Source organism: Aplidium turbinatum, chromosome 2, assembly GCF_918807975.1.
Source record: "Aplidium turbinatum chromosome 2, kaAplTurb1.1, whole genome shotgun sequence".
In the NCBI taxonomy this organism is placed as follows: Eukaryota; Metazoa; Chordata; class Ascidiacea; order Aplousobranchia; family Polyclinidae; genus Aplidium; species Aplidium turbinatum.
The window spans coordinates 24,109,251-24,124,206 of NC_137473.1; the positions used below are offsets into that span (position 1 = coordinate 24,109,251).

The 14,956-nt window shown below is 38.2% G+C and overlaps 1 protein-coding gene across 1 annotated transcript in view; it reads left to right on the forward strand.

Moving 5' to 3' along the window:
• LOC145764486 (podocan-like) overlaps positions 1 to 10,280 on the forward strand; it is a 65,411-nt gene extending 55,131 nt beyond the window's left edge. Inside the window, exons 4-8 of the mRNA XM_082576100.1 lie at positions 2,267 to 2,466; positions 3,103 to 4,048; positions 5,780 to 6,023; positions 6,435 to 6,662; positions 8,419 to 10,280. Coding sequence (XP_082432226.1) covers positions 2,267 to 2,466; positions 3,103 to 4,048; positions 5,780 to 6,023; positions 6,435 to 6,662; positions 8,419 to 9,231 — 2,431 coding nt within the window. The 3' untranslated portion in view covers positions 9,232 to 10,280. The remainder of the gene's footprint in view (positions 1 to 2,266; positions 2,467 to 3,102; positions 4,049 to 5,779; positions 6,024 to 6,434; positions 6,663 to 8,418) is intronic.
• The last annotated feature ends 4,676 nt before the right edge of the window (positions 10,281 to 14,956 follow it).

Here is a 14,956-nt window from a genome sequence, read left to right on the forward strand (position 1 = left end):
AATGCCTAAGATTATGATCATCATCATCATCATTTTCAGCCTGTGAGAGCCCACTGCAGAGCGTAAGCCTTCCCCTTTTCATGCCAATTTACATGATTATGTGCTAGTTGGTACCAATTGGTTGTATTGCATTGTTTGTCAATGTCGTCCCTCCATCTTACTTTTGGTTTTCCTTTCTTTCTTTTGGTTTCTCGTGGTGCCCATGTTGTTAATTTTTTAGTCCATCTATTGTCCTGATATCTTGCTATATGACCTGCCCAGGACCATTTTAGTTTCTTGATTGTGCTTAATATATCTCGTAATTTCGTTTGGTTTCTGATCCATTCGGCAGTCTTTTTATCTCGCCATGTTAAACCCATCATGATTCGTTCATGTGCTCTCTGCATAGTTCTTAGTTTAAGTGTTAATTTCTTTGTAAGGTTCCAAGTTTCTGCACCATATGTAGCGGTTGGAAGGATGCATTGATCGTAGACTTGTTTCTTGAGAGAAAGAGGCAGTTTTGACTTAAATATCGAACTTGCTCTTCCGAAGGCTTGCCATCAAAGTGATATTCTTCTTTTGATTTCATCTTCTTTATTGGAGTTGGTTGTAATTTTTTGGCCAAGATATATATAGTGATCAACTTTTTCGATAGTCGCTCCGTCCAAAAGAATATTGCTGTCGATGTCTGCCAGTTTGTTAAACATTACTTTCGTTTTGTTAAAGTTCATATGAAGGCCAATCTTTTTGCTTTCTGTATTGAGTTCACTTAGCATTGTTTGTAGTTGTTTAGGTTGCTCAGATATAAGGATAATGTCATCAGCAAAACGTAAATGGTTTATGTATTCACCATCAATTTTGATTCCTTTTTCTTCCCAGTTAAGTTGCTTAAAAATTTCTTCTAAGGTTGCTGTAAAAAGTTTTGGAGATATTGTGTCACCTTGACGTACCCCTTTTTGAATCTGAAATGGTTCAGAGTCTTTGTGCAGCCGAATTATAGATGTATTTTCCGCGTAAATGTTTTTGAGAAGTTGAGTGTATGATTGGTCAATTCCCTGTTTTTCCAGTGCTGAGATGACAGCTGATGTTTCAACAGAGTCAAACGCTTTTTCATAATCTATTAGTCCAAGGCAGAGTGGGATGTTATATTTGTTTGTTTTTTCAATTAATTGGTTGATAGTATGCAGGTGGTCCATGGTTGAAAACCCTTTCCTAAAACCTGCTTGTTCTCTTGGTTGGTGGTAGTCCAAATCTTTAGCAATTCTGTTGGTAATTACTCGGGTAAAAAGTTTGTAAATTGTTGGAAGAAGACTAATCGGACGATAGTTTCCCAAGTCTTTTTGGTCTCCCTTCTTATGAAGAAGTATGATGATAGCATTCTTCCAGTTGGAAGGCGTTTGTCTTGTTTTAATGCATTCCGTAAACAGATGGGCAAGAGGTGATGAAATAGTTTCTTCTGCATCTTTAGTTAGGTCAGGCGTGATATTATCTTCACCAGGCGCTTCACAAGATTATGATAGTACCCAATTATTCGTCAATATCGCACCACTAGTTCGTGCCACAGATGCTCAACAGGTGTTTTTGACAATCATTTCAAGTCGTATGGTTGAGGAACGAAACCAGCCAATCTAGCTGTTGCCAAGCATGCAGTTGTACAGTGCATTCTAAAGAGTACATTATATGAAAGGAGCGATTTACCTGACAGTTAGCACAAGGCTGAGTAGCCTACTCAATATAAGCGACAGTAGAATAACGAGCATTGCGTTTCGCTAACCATAACAGTATAGTGTCCACGCAGCCATTTACCCAATCATTGAAACTATCAATGAATCAAAGAGATTATCTAATGATTGGATGCTCTTTATGGCTAGGATGGAGTTACATCATTACGAATTAACAGGTATCTTCATACAAGAACACCCTCTCAAAACATTATTCACCCACAGGAGGCAAATTAGGCTACAATGACAGCACCAAAATATATAGAAAATACGTTAGTGAACATGTAGCCTACTAGAAAACTACCACAGCATAAAACACAAAACGTTTACCGAGTGAAATCACTCAACATTACCTGTCTGTAGCCTATTGGGCTACACCTCAAATGTCAACCTCATAGCTACTAAACAGGGTGAATACAATACACACAGCAAAAATGAGCCAAGTATCATGGGCGAAGCGTAGTTGTCGCTGTCAATTCATGCTACATTCGGGTGCCTGAAAATATTTTACTTTTTCAAGAAACTTCTACAGTAAAGTTAAATATCATTTTACTTTGCATATACAGATCAAAACTCGAAGTCATGGATTTATCCCATAATTCCTTACGCGAAATCCCTTCTTCAGATCTACGAGGACTTTCTGACTCCCTCACAAACCTTTCGCTATCCTACAACGCCTTCCGAAGTTTTCCTGATTTGTCAGAAATGTCAAACTTGGTTGACTTCGATATTTCCCACAATTTTTTCATCACTTCTATTGCGGAAGGTAATAGTGCAACAACAGGGACATGAGACCAGGAAAAGTAACATGTAAAGTGATGATCACAGTAAAATAACCATTACAATATTCATTAAAAACAATAAAAATGATAACTTGTTTTGTAGGCTACTACAAACGAATTTATTTTCACACGAGTCAGTTCAATCATGAACAGCTAAAATTCGATTTAGATCAGTTAGGAGCTAAACAGTGGCGTAGCTGGGGGGGGGGAGGTGGACCACCCCGGGCGGCACGTCTGGGGGCGGCACTTTCAGACTACGATTTTTGAATATAATCTGATAAAAAAACGCATTTCATTTTCACATGCTTTTCTTGAAGGGGCGGCAAAATCTGAATCCGCCCCGGGCGGCACATTTCCTAGCTACGCCACTGGAGCTAGATCATCTTCAGTTAAACATATTCAAATTGAATTATTCAAATTGAATAGTTTATTCAAAATAGATTCTATTTGCTACTTGATTTTGCTGCAGCAACCAATTGAGAAGTTGTTGTAATAATGTAATGGATGGTTGTCGACGCAAAGTGGTTGTAAAGAAAAGCTTTATCAACAGGACACCAGACAATTACACCAAGACCAAGATGAAGGTAAACGCAGAGTAATTTTTTGATTTTGTATTTCAGGCTCCCTTCCACCCTCTCTTCTCAGCCTCAATGTTGACAACACTTTTATACGAAAATATACCAAAGAGTGTTTTAACAATGCCACTTCCATACGTCGCCTGGTCCTCAGCAATAATAAGGCGTCTTCCCAACTTGATTTTGACGTGGGAATATTTGATCGATTGACTGAGCTGCAACACCTCGATCTATCGGGCAGCTACTGCAAGCGACTAGCAAGCGAAAGCTTTATCCACCTTCAAAATCTCAGTACTTTGCTCCTGCGATCAAGTTATACGAATAAATTTCCTGTTTTTCAATGCGTACTGGAAGATTACGAATACTTAAGTGAAGAAACACATCAAATCAACAACATAACAAACGAAAACTATTTTGGGAAAAGTTTAGCTTCATCAACGAAAGCAGTGGGAAACTTAGAGCCCACCCCTCCCCCATCGTACGAGTGGTGCAATCCAAATATTCAAAGGCTAGATTTATCGCACAATCGAGATCTGTCTTTGCCTCAAAATCTGACCCACGACATCTTCCCACCTTCTCTTACCATTCTTGATCTGAGCTACACAACAGTGTCTTTAGTTCGAGCAGAAACGTTTTCTAATATGAAAACTCTTCGTTCTCTCAATCTTTGTTTCAGTCGAGTAAGCAGAATGGCTAAAGACGCCTTTTTTGGTCTCCGAAGTTTGAAATCAATATGTCTTTCCGGAAATCGATTTCGTGTTTTTCCTAAATTACCACGAGAAATCGAAGACGTGCAAATGTCTCAGGCGACGATGAAGGTGTTGAGCAGTGCCAGCGTTGGATCCCTTACAAGACTGCAGAAAGCGGATTGGAACGGAGGAGCAATCGAACGCATCCAGGACTTCGTCTTCCTAAACGCAACACGACTTCGCTCATTAAATCTTTCGAATAATAAAGTAACTTCCATTTGTGAACAAACACTTACAATTGGGTATGATAATTTAATAATATTTTTTTGTAGATTTTACTAACATTTTTTGTAGTATACCGCCACTTAAAAAAGTACCTAATAGATATTGAATCATGAAGTGATATCTAATCAGGAGTGCACGGATATCAGGTCAGATAATCAGATAGCATCATTTTATATTTAAGCTACTTCTCCAAGATACAGGATAATTCTTAATAACAACAAACTAACCGTGACACATAGAAATCTGAATTTTTATTTTAACCGGAAAAAAGAATTAAAAATTTCAGCCATTATAGATGAATTATCTTACATAAATGTGAGTTATTGGTGTGGTAGGAGCGATATTGATTCTCCGATTATTTCTCTTCGACCAGCAAAATCTTTTACTACGACGGTACAGAGATTGGGAACAAGCCATTGAATGGATGGCGAGATAACTACTTATAAAAGCCTACTTCTGCTAAGAAAACTTTCCCGCTGACGGGCAGGGAATGGGATGGGATGAAATGGAACGGAAGACAGATTTTGGGATAGAAGATGGAAAATGTCAAGGATGGAAAGGAATGGAAAATCTTGATGATGGGATGGAAGACAATCTTCCATCATTCCATCCCAATTCCATCATTAACTTTCTAACGCTTTATCAAGACATGCAAAATATAATACGTTGCTTGCTGAAATAATTCGATTTTCGGTTCGTATTAAACCAACGGACTGTTGCCTGACGCGTATTTTTCAAACCTACTGTCGTTAGGCAGAATTGACCAATCAGAAAGCTATGGTTTTTAGGTTTATTTGTGGCATATTCAACGCGGAGATCACAAGATGTGGAGAAGGAAGATGGAAGAGATTTCTGAGATGGAATGGAAGATGGAATGGAAGATGGAATGGAAGATTTCTAAGATAGAATGGAGATGGATTGGAAGAAAATCTCAGAATGGAAGATGGAAAAAACGTCTTCCATTCCATCTTAGAAATCTTACCAAGTGAGTGGAATAATTCTCCGCAACAACATTTCAACAATCGGAAACTTCATTCTGTTAATCTCGGTAACCGGCCCTGCGTCAGCGGTTCAAAGCTTCTACAAATATGCAAAACTGTCAGGATCAAGCTCTCAAAGAAGCTTTCCCAGTTGGAGTGCGAGGGAGGGTAACGGGGAACGCCACACAAGAATAAAGATCAACTCAACGAATCAAGAGTAGGCTCTTATAAATGCTGAAAATTAACTGTAGATAAATGGCTTGATCTTCAGATGTTTGTAAAAAGAAATTATCGCCAAGCTAGCGTAAGCCAGTTTAGTTTAGCAGGCCATAGCCTTAAGAAAGGCCGTAGTCATTTCTCTCTAGACCAAAGTTGTTCTTGATGTGGCATCACAAAGCTATTTTAATTAATCCAATCAAGCGCGCTTTGACTGGCTTAAAAAAATGTTTTTAATATTTTTCATCTGTTTTAGAATTAGCCTACTTATCAAAATGCAACTTGATTGGTTATCGCCTCTCCTCAATTTCACAAAAGTTATTCCTTAGAATTAGGTGTGGATGTCATGTTTGGTTGGTAAAATTATTACTATTGTAATATACTGTATATTGTAATTATATCAAAAAAGCATTGGTGAATTTTCTATAATGCGACTTCTAAAATGAACTGACAAGGTTATATGACCTGACTGTTTACAAACCAAAATTTTTGTTTGTTTTTCACTTTTGCCGCCTGATGAACTTCCTTAAAAACAATTAATTTTTTTTTAAGCAATACAGCTGTTCCTTCGTCCCTGGAGATGCTTGACTTGTCATCAAATACTATCGAGAAAATTGATGGAGCCGCTTTCAAATCTCATCGAAATCTAACTCTTCTTTTGTTACAAAACAATCAAATCGAAGACATTGGAGATGCAACGTTATCAGGCTTGGTCAGTGTGAAAGTGCTCAACCTTGCAGGCAACATACTCATGGATATTACGCCAAGAGCGTTGAAAGATCTTCGACATCTTGAAGTAAGTCGACCACAGATAACTCCACCAGACCGTGAATTATTGGCTTTTCTATGTTTAAAGTACTATTTTATGTTATAAATTTGATGAAAAAAACAAACAAAGAGCACAAAATATAAAAATAAACTCATCTTTAGCTAATCTTTCAAAAACTAAACTGCATTCGTGTTAAATGGAATTAAATGAAAAAATATAAAGTGGTGCTGCTGAGCTTTGTACAAAAAGTTTAATTTTTTTTAAATATTACATAGTTTAACTTTTTTATAGACTCTCTACTAGGCCTGTAGCCTATTATTGTAAGCCACAGTACTTCGTCTTAATCGCAAAATACTACAATATAGCCTAAGTACATAGCAAGTTTGTCAACAAGAATTCGAAGTTATGATTTTAAGAGATAGTGTCGCTATGTTTCAGGTTTTAACACTTGATGATAATGAGCTTGAAATAATATATCACAATCTCTTCTCCTACTCTCCCTATCTGAAGAAGTTGTCCATCGCCAGAAATTGTTTGCTAGAAATGCATCATCAATCTCTACCAAGCCTGAAGTCTCTAAACTTACGAGAAAACAATCTCACAATGATACCAAGCGTCAACGCGTCACGTATGACCACGTTGGATGTTTCTGCCAACCAGATTTCGGTAACTACAGTTAGTTGATTTGAGTTTTTATCCTCGGACTGAGAAAGCCTCTGTAAGTCAGTTTCGCATACTTGTAGAGGCTTTGAACCACTGACGCAGGCCGATCACCGAGATTGCCAGAATGAGGTTGTCAATTTTTAATTAAAGTGTTGTTGCCTGTGTGAATTATTCCGTCCACTATTTGCCGCGTACTGGATAGTAGTTCTTAAAATGCACTGCTCAAGGCCACACCACGAAAGTCAAACCTGCGCTGCAACATCTTGGGGCTTTTCTGCGTGCACGAAATCGGAAGTTTTACCAACTGAGCTAATGGGGTGGACAAACAACGTTTGATTATGCTTTTGCTAAATTACCTATGCGGATTAACTTTTGTGGTGATAAAAGTAATATCTAGCAGCAGTGGCCCTGGCAGTAGTGGCCGCAGTGGTTAGCGCGTTGGGCTCGCAGTCGAGAGCCTGCATGTTCGACTCCAGCCACCCGCACTTGCTGTTGTTTCTCTGGGCAAGAAACTTTACGATAATTGCCTCTACTCAGTGATCGATTTCGAGTAATGGGTAGTACCAAATTTAAGTCATAAGTAGAGTAGACAACCGGAAACAGACATTGCCGTCGGCTGCAGCGTGGGTCAGGTGTACGTCGGAAGGCGTACACCGATGCATAGCGCTCAAGTCCGCTTTCCCGCAATGCAGGGTAAATATATAACAAACAAACAAACAAAAATCTATCTAAAAAATAATTTACGATTAAAATAGTTCTCTCCTTGCAAAAATTAAAAAAAATATACTTGAGAAGATTGAAAAAAGCCAAGCCATAACCAATAAAATTCCTAACCGAATGCAGTGCGAAAGAACTGAGACAAATGAAAGAAGATTGGGCCTACCTTGCAAGACTTTTTATTGATGTTATTTCGAAACCAACCACCGTTAAGCAACTTATTGTGAGCATTGACACGTGTTCTTAATCAAGGACAGATTGATTCTCGCTGACAGTCTATTCCACCAGTTATCAAAATCACTTCGAGATTACATCGAACCTAAATTACCGAACGTGCAATTTAGCTTCTAGGCTCACCAAACGTGGCGTCGGCTGTACAGTGTACAGTCGATTGACGAGACCACTGGTAAGCTACAGCACTCGAAAAGGACGCTGGTTCCACACCACGAGCATGCAGCTGGGTCTTTGGTGATTATTTTTATTTAAATTATTTTCTACTACATCTCACAAATTACCTGTCCATACGCTCCACGACTCCTACTCCACAGCCCTGTATGAAATACAACACCCAAAAGCAACTTCCGTACTCAAAATTAGTTAACCAAATAATAACGCAGATATATTCAATTATCAGGGTGTTTCAAACCCAGGCCCGTGGGCCACATGTACCCTGGATGTTATTTACATTACCACGCTGGTTCTGATCAATCTAAGGGTATGAAGTGATATCTAAATCACCTATTAATGAATGCTAAAATACAGTGAGTGATGTTTCAACAAAAAAATAACCACATTCTCTGAAAATAACTCTCATTTTGAATACTCTAAGCATAGGAAAAACTTCTAACAATTTAAATATCTATACTATACGTAGTCCTATATACACGCTTATTCTACTAATCGTTAAAATGCCTTAACATCTTATAAAATTTTTGCTTTTATTAATCCGCTTTGTTACCACAATAGTGCTAGCGAAGAGTCTATTGCTAAAATTTTCTCAGCTGCTTTACGTTGCCTCGTTAACTTTGCATATACTTTGCAGACCATCACATCAAAAGCTTTGATCGGACTTCCTCTAATACGGAATCTCAATCTAGACTTGAACTATTTCTATGACGTTAATTTCAGTGTGTTTCAACTTACACCACGTTTAGAAAAACTGACTATGGCCGCTTGCAGCCTCCAGCGGTTTGTAAACTATAAGCTTCCATCTGTAAAAGTTCTTATTTTGAGAGAAAATGAAGTCAGTCACTTTCAATTTCCTTTAGATCATCATTTACCAAGGATTGAGCGACTTGATATTTCGTTCAACAATCTTGCAACGATCAACCCGACATTTCTCCGCTCATCTAAGTCTCTTCGCTCAATCGATCTAAAGGGCAACAACTTCAATTGCGACTGCGATTTATTGGGCCTGGTCCAGTGGATTGAGAATTCTTCCAGGTCGATGGACGTGGTAGGAGCAGATGAGTACACTTGCGAACGCCCCCCTGAGCTTTATTCACAATTTATAATGGTGGAAGTCAATAACTTGTCTTGCACCTCTCCGACCCCAACACCTCAATCTATAGAAATTTCTCTTCTAATTCCTTTACTTTGTGCAGCTGCTATTGGGCTAATCATGATTCTATTGTCTTTATATCGATATCGCAAACGACGAGAAGGGCGTTTGATGTCGTCATCTTCTACGTCATCATTGCCTTCATCAAGTCGATGCTGCAATTGCTATGGAACATTGTTTCACAGAGAAAATAGCACAAGGAGTCCAACTGTGTTTTCTGATGACGAAACACGTGACCTCATGGTGGTGACGTCACTTCCTAGCCCAACAGATGACGCGCCAGAAGTATTGTGACATCATAGCATCACACACAAAAAAGGATACAAGACCTCTCTGATGAGATTCGACATTGGAAAATGACTGAAGATCTAATTGGATTGTTGATATGGTTGAACTTTCAAAGACTAAGCAAAACTTTTGTTCTTATTCCACACGACTTTGGGAGCTTCTATACCGCACTTAAAAATGCTGCGTCTTTTTCGCTATCTTGGTGTTTGGATGAATAATTTTTATCGTCTCAAGCCCTTTCTTGTTGGAAAATGAGAAAAACAGTATCAAATTTAGTTTAGGTTTTTACACCGTGTGATGATCGTGAGTGAAATCATTACTGATATGACATCGCAATTCCTGTTTAAAGGGCGGGGAAACCCAAATTAACTTTTTGCGAGTTTTTTGTTTCAGCGTGATGTCATTGTGTACAACATGTGTTTTAGCAAAAAAAAATCCAAATTTTGTTGCCCTCGTCTCGCTAAGGCCGCTTTTGTTTCATACCCGTTTGCGAGGTCTCGCGCGCATCAAGCTGTGATTCTGTTCGCTGTGACGTCACAAGGTACATATAGTTGTGGCCAAAAGTTTAAGACCAGACTTGATTTATGACGATTTTTGCATTACTTCAAAATACTGCATCATATATTGTTTCAGTTGCATCATCTTCATGCATCATCTTATATCTGATGCAGTATTTTGAAGTAATGCAAAAATTGTCATAAATTAAGTCTGGTCTAAAACTTTTGGCCACAACTGTATGTACCTTGTGACGTCACAGCGAACAGAATCACAGCTTGATGCGCAACGAGACCTCGCAAACGGGTATGAAACAAAAGCGGTCTTAGCGAGACGAGGGCAACAAAATTTGGATTTTTTTATTGCTAAAACGCATGTTGTACGCAATGACATCACGCTGAAACAAAAAACTCGCAAAGTTAATTTGGGTTTCCCCGCCCTTTAATTATATTATTATTTTTAATGGGGTTATTGCGATTTCATTAACCACTCGAAACTGACATTTTCCTCAAAGAAAATGAAGTATTATTTTGTCAAAAAATAGAACTCATTTTTCAGTTTACTCGATTCGGAAATGGAGTAGGCTACAGTAAACTAAACGAAGAAACCAGGTCTCTCCATTCTTACTAAAAACTACTGCAGCATTTGATTACCAACTAATCTAATTAATAAAGCAAATACGGAGATATTCAAAGTACAGTAATGTAAAATAAAACACTTGGTTATAGCTAGAACACTCGCATAACAAACTTTAGCAGCGAGTATACGTCTGTTTTCCGTTTTATCGTATGCATGTAATGTTGCATGACACATAGCGTGTCATGCGCAATATAATGAATTGAAAGACGTTAGGACATGACCAGTATTGGCGGCATTCGCACGTAACGGTTGAGGTGCACGCTTTGCATTGAACTAACTTAACAGCTAGACTTCTGCAAAAGTTGGTTGTGGTTGGTTTAACAAGGAAGACAAACAATATTGTTTTAATGACCAGAGACAAAGTTCAACATCATTATTTATAAATTACTTTTAGCGCAGTTTTGTATAGGCGTGCCGTAGTCTGCATTGTATTGCACAGTCTTTCAGACCAGCGAAACTTCGAGAACTCGTTCTAACTATTCCTACATTTTCCTATGTAGGCCTGTACAAATACAAGGCAAATTCACTCAATAGCGTTCCACTCAATTATTTTGTTGTTGCAATTACTTTGTTGATTAACATTTGAAAAAAATGTTTTTATAAACTTGGATTGAAAATTTTCTTGTTGAAAGAAAGTTACAAGTAGGGAAAGGTGGGGTTAGTTGAGTCATGTTTCAGATTTTTCCTTATATTTTTTTACCTACTGTAGATACACCTACGCAACTCTAAGTAAAACAAAGGTAATAATGAAGTATGCTTGCTACTACACATTTATCAAAATCAAAATGCTATCTCATGTTTAATTGCCTTTTTTATTACCTCAAATATAGTGCACCGTTTGACTCAACCAACCCGGCGGGCAGGGTTAGTTGAGTCAGTGGGTGGGGTTAGTTGATACGCGATGGCATTCATGAGATGCATAACTTTCTGGGTCTATATTGGGCACCGCCCCCATCTGGCACCTCTAATCTATACCATCAATGAACGTTTATTCTATTCAGGAGTGGGGAATAAGCTACTTTGTACTGTAGGCCACAAGAATTATTAACAATACCAGGCGGGCCACATGGCCCCAAATTCGCCCGTTTCCACAGTCTTTCCCTGAAAAAAGAGTCTTCACTGCAACCAGACCCAAATTTTTTTCGGTTAGCCTATTTTACCCGACTTTATGTCGTTTCTCTAAGAAGTTTCTCTATGTAAGATTCTCTAAAATAAAAATAGGTCTTTACCGCAACCAGGCCCTAGTTTCCCTCGATTTCGCCCTACTCAATGCCATTTCTCTAAAAAGTCTTCATACCGCCCAGATTCGAATTTCACACATTCTATCGAAAGTGACGTGAAATCTAATAGCCTACTTTTCATGCTTTTCCCGCGGGCCACATTGTATTGCTTCGCGAACCAAATTTGGCAAAATTGAAGTACTGTATTTCCATTGGCAACACATAAGTGGTCTCTGAACTAGTTGAATTCTGGGCAGGAGTTACGCTGTAACAAGCTTGAAGTGCAGCACTAATGTAACAATAATTCAAACGGTACGTAATCCTTAGGAAAATACTGCTGTTAAATTTTTAGCTTAAATTTAGCATATGGTTTTTAGGTTTATTTGTGACATATTCAAGTTCAACGCGGAGATCACAAAATGTGAAGATGGAAGAGATTTCTGAGATGGAATGGAAGAAAATCTTAGGATGGAAGATGGAAAAAACGTCTTCCATTCCATTCCATACCCTGCCTAGCAGTCAAAGACAAACTCATCAGAAACAATCATTCATAGGCTACTGCAGCAATCCATATCCTGCCAAACACATTTTCTTTCCAAACAAGTGAACCATTTTAACCCATACGTCATTTTCTAGAGATTTTGTATTTTTCCACCTAAGCTGCTTTAAATAGAAAAAAGGAGGGAACAGAAAATAAAGCTGCTCTCATTCGCCCTTTGACGGAGTGAGAATAAAAGTTAGAACGTATGCAATTTGGATGTCTGCTAAAATGTGATAATTCGTAACCTCATATTGTTTGGTTATTCTGTAATGTTTACATATATTCATTTTGTTATAGACTTACAATATTATACGAACTAACATTTAAAATCTCAATAAAACCATCCTTACAGAAATAATATTAATTACCACATTGGTGACCTCCGAACGTAAGCAGGGTTGAAAATGAATAAAAGCTTAATTAACAAATTGCGCACCAGTCTGATGACACTAGCAGGTTAAGTTTATAAAGATTCTTACCGAAGTATGAAAAATCTGAGAAGTAGGCGATGCTACAATTTTTTTTATTTTCTAATAAACCCCACCAAAAAATCACGTAGGCTACTTATAACTATCTTTCAAAAACATGTCACTTTAGACCAGCGGTTCTCAACCGGGGTCCGCAAAGCGTTTTCAGGAGGTTCGTGGAAGTTTTCAAGTTTGAAAAACTGTTTGACGTGGCGGCCTAGTGCGTCGTTTAAAGTTTCAAAGGATGTCGCACAAAAGCTCGGTTTTACAATTAAAAAATTTTCATGTAGCAGAGTTAAATCTTTTTATAAGGCTGTATATGTTAAAGTTAATTCTTTTGAGACAGCAGATTAGGCCTATTGATCAATACTTAATTTAGAATAATAGGCTATGCTGTATTGTTATGGTTTTATTTATTGTCACTCTATAACAACGGCTAAGGTCTTTTAGCGACAGGGCAAATTTTTAATTTTATATCCGGTTTAAAGTGTCATCACATGACATTTTCACCAGTGGTGTACGTTGACGCCGTCAATTTGACGGCCGTCAACTTTTTGTTGACGCTGAGGCTAGCGCCGTCAATTTATTTTTTAGTTGACGGAAGTGATAGCGCCGTCAACTATTTTGACGATTTTAAGCGTCAAGCGCTAAGCGTCATTCTTTGTTTTCATGGAAAATTTCGTTTCACAATAAGAGTTTACAATGTATTCTGGCCAGCGCGACTCATCCGATTTACCAGTTTTTGCGTTGGTTGGAATGGCTCCCTGGAATACATGCGGAAGAAGTTCGCCAAATGGTGATCACCTATGTATTGAGAACGAGGGATCAGAGACAGAAAGCGAAAAATCCATGAATGGCATCGCGGATGTTGAATATACTTTATTTCAAGAGCTCTATGCCCCTGAAAAGAGCGATGTTGGTGCAGTGGGCCTCGTTAAAAGATTTATACATGCTAAACTATCACAGCACGCTTGGAACAGTGATACCTTTCCGACTAAACGTTTTCAACTTGTTTTTGAAATACAACATACCAATACCAACCAGCGCTGCTGTGGAACGCATTTTTTCACTTGGAAAGGACAATATGCGCAGGGGCGCCGGAAGCGGGAGGGGAGCGGATGCCCCCTGCCCTCAAATTTCTGTGGATGGGGATGGAAGAGGGGGCAATGATGCCCTTTTAAGGTCATGTAAGCTACTGCACACTTTGCAATATAACAATTTATGCTATTCGCTTTTAGCCTAATTATAATGTTCTATTTTTGCCTCAAAATAATATTCACGACACAAAATTCTCCATCACAGTAAGTTATATTACATCATTACAAAATAGCATGATGCCCTTCCGTGCCATTGTTCTTTGTATAGCGGACGCTTGTATCATTACTCGATAATGAGCTGATAGATGAGCATTATCGCTATATCTTATCTTAAAACTTAAAAAAAAATTGGCCTTTCAGCAACAAAAGTGCCCTTTTTTCATACTCCTGCCCCTCCAGTCAAAAATCGCTCCGGCGCCCCTGAATATGCTTCCCAAACGCAGCAGATTGTCAGACAAACGTTTTGAAATGCTTGTTTTTCTGCAAGGAAATAACTAATTATATACAGTAGGCTGAGCAGCTAATTACAATACAGTCTCAAAACATAATACCTGCTCTTTATTTATAGCTACGGTATTGTTAGCCTGAACTTGGTTGAAATATTTCCGTTTTTTGAGACGCTGGCAAAAAATAGCGCTAGAAATTAGCGCTGACGCTGACAATTTCTTTAAAAGCTTACGCAGTCCTTTACGCCGTAAAGTTTTTAGGCAATTCGCGCTGACGCTGACGCCGTCAAATTATTTCAATGACGCGTACAACACTGATTTTCACTGCGTTATGCAAAAAAGAATACAATCAGTACAGTTTTCAAAGTTTTTGGTTTGACCCGACTTGGAAGCGATATAAGATCTACCAGCACCAGAGCCGAAACCAGTCGGCCACTTACAGTCGCGCTCAAAAGTTTAAGACCACCTGTCGAAATTTTGGATTTTTACAATAACCTATGGAAATAAATCAATAGTTTTTTTTCAAGTCTAAAGTTTTGATCGCCCATTTGAGGAAGTGTCATAGTACCTGATCACCTTTACCAGTTAGTTTTTCTCACTTTTGAACCTATGGAAATCATTTTAAATGTTATATAATATTGCGTTTTATGCTGTCACTGCAGTGTTATGTAACAGAGCCTTCTGTTTAAGCCATTATGAATGAGCCATTTCTTTCAGAAATAAAAAATTTAAACTCTTTTTCAAGATTTTTTGCTGAAAAAAATGGGCAAAAAAGGAACTTTTCAGCTGTGGAGAGGTCAAAAATTCTTATATTAAAGGAAGAAGG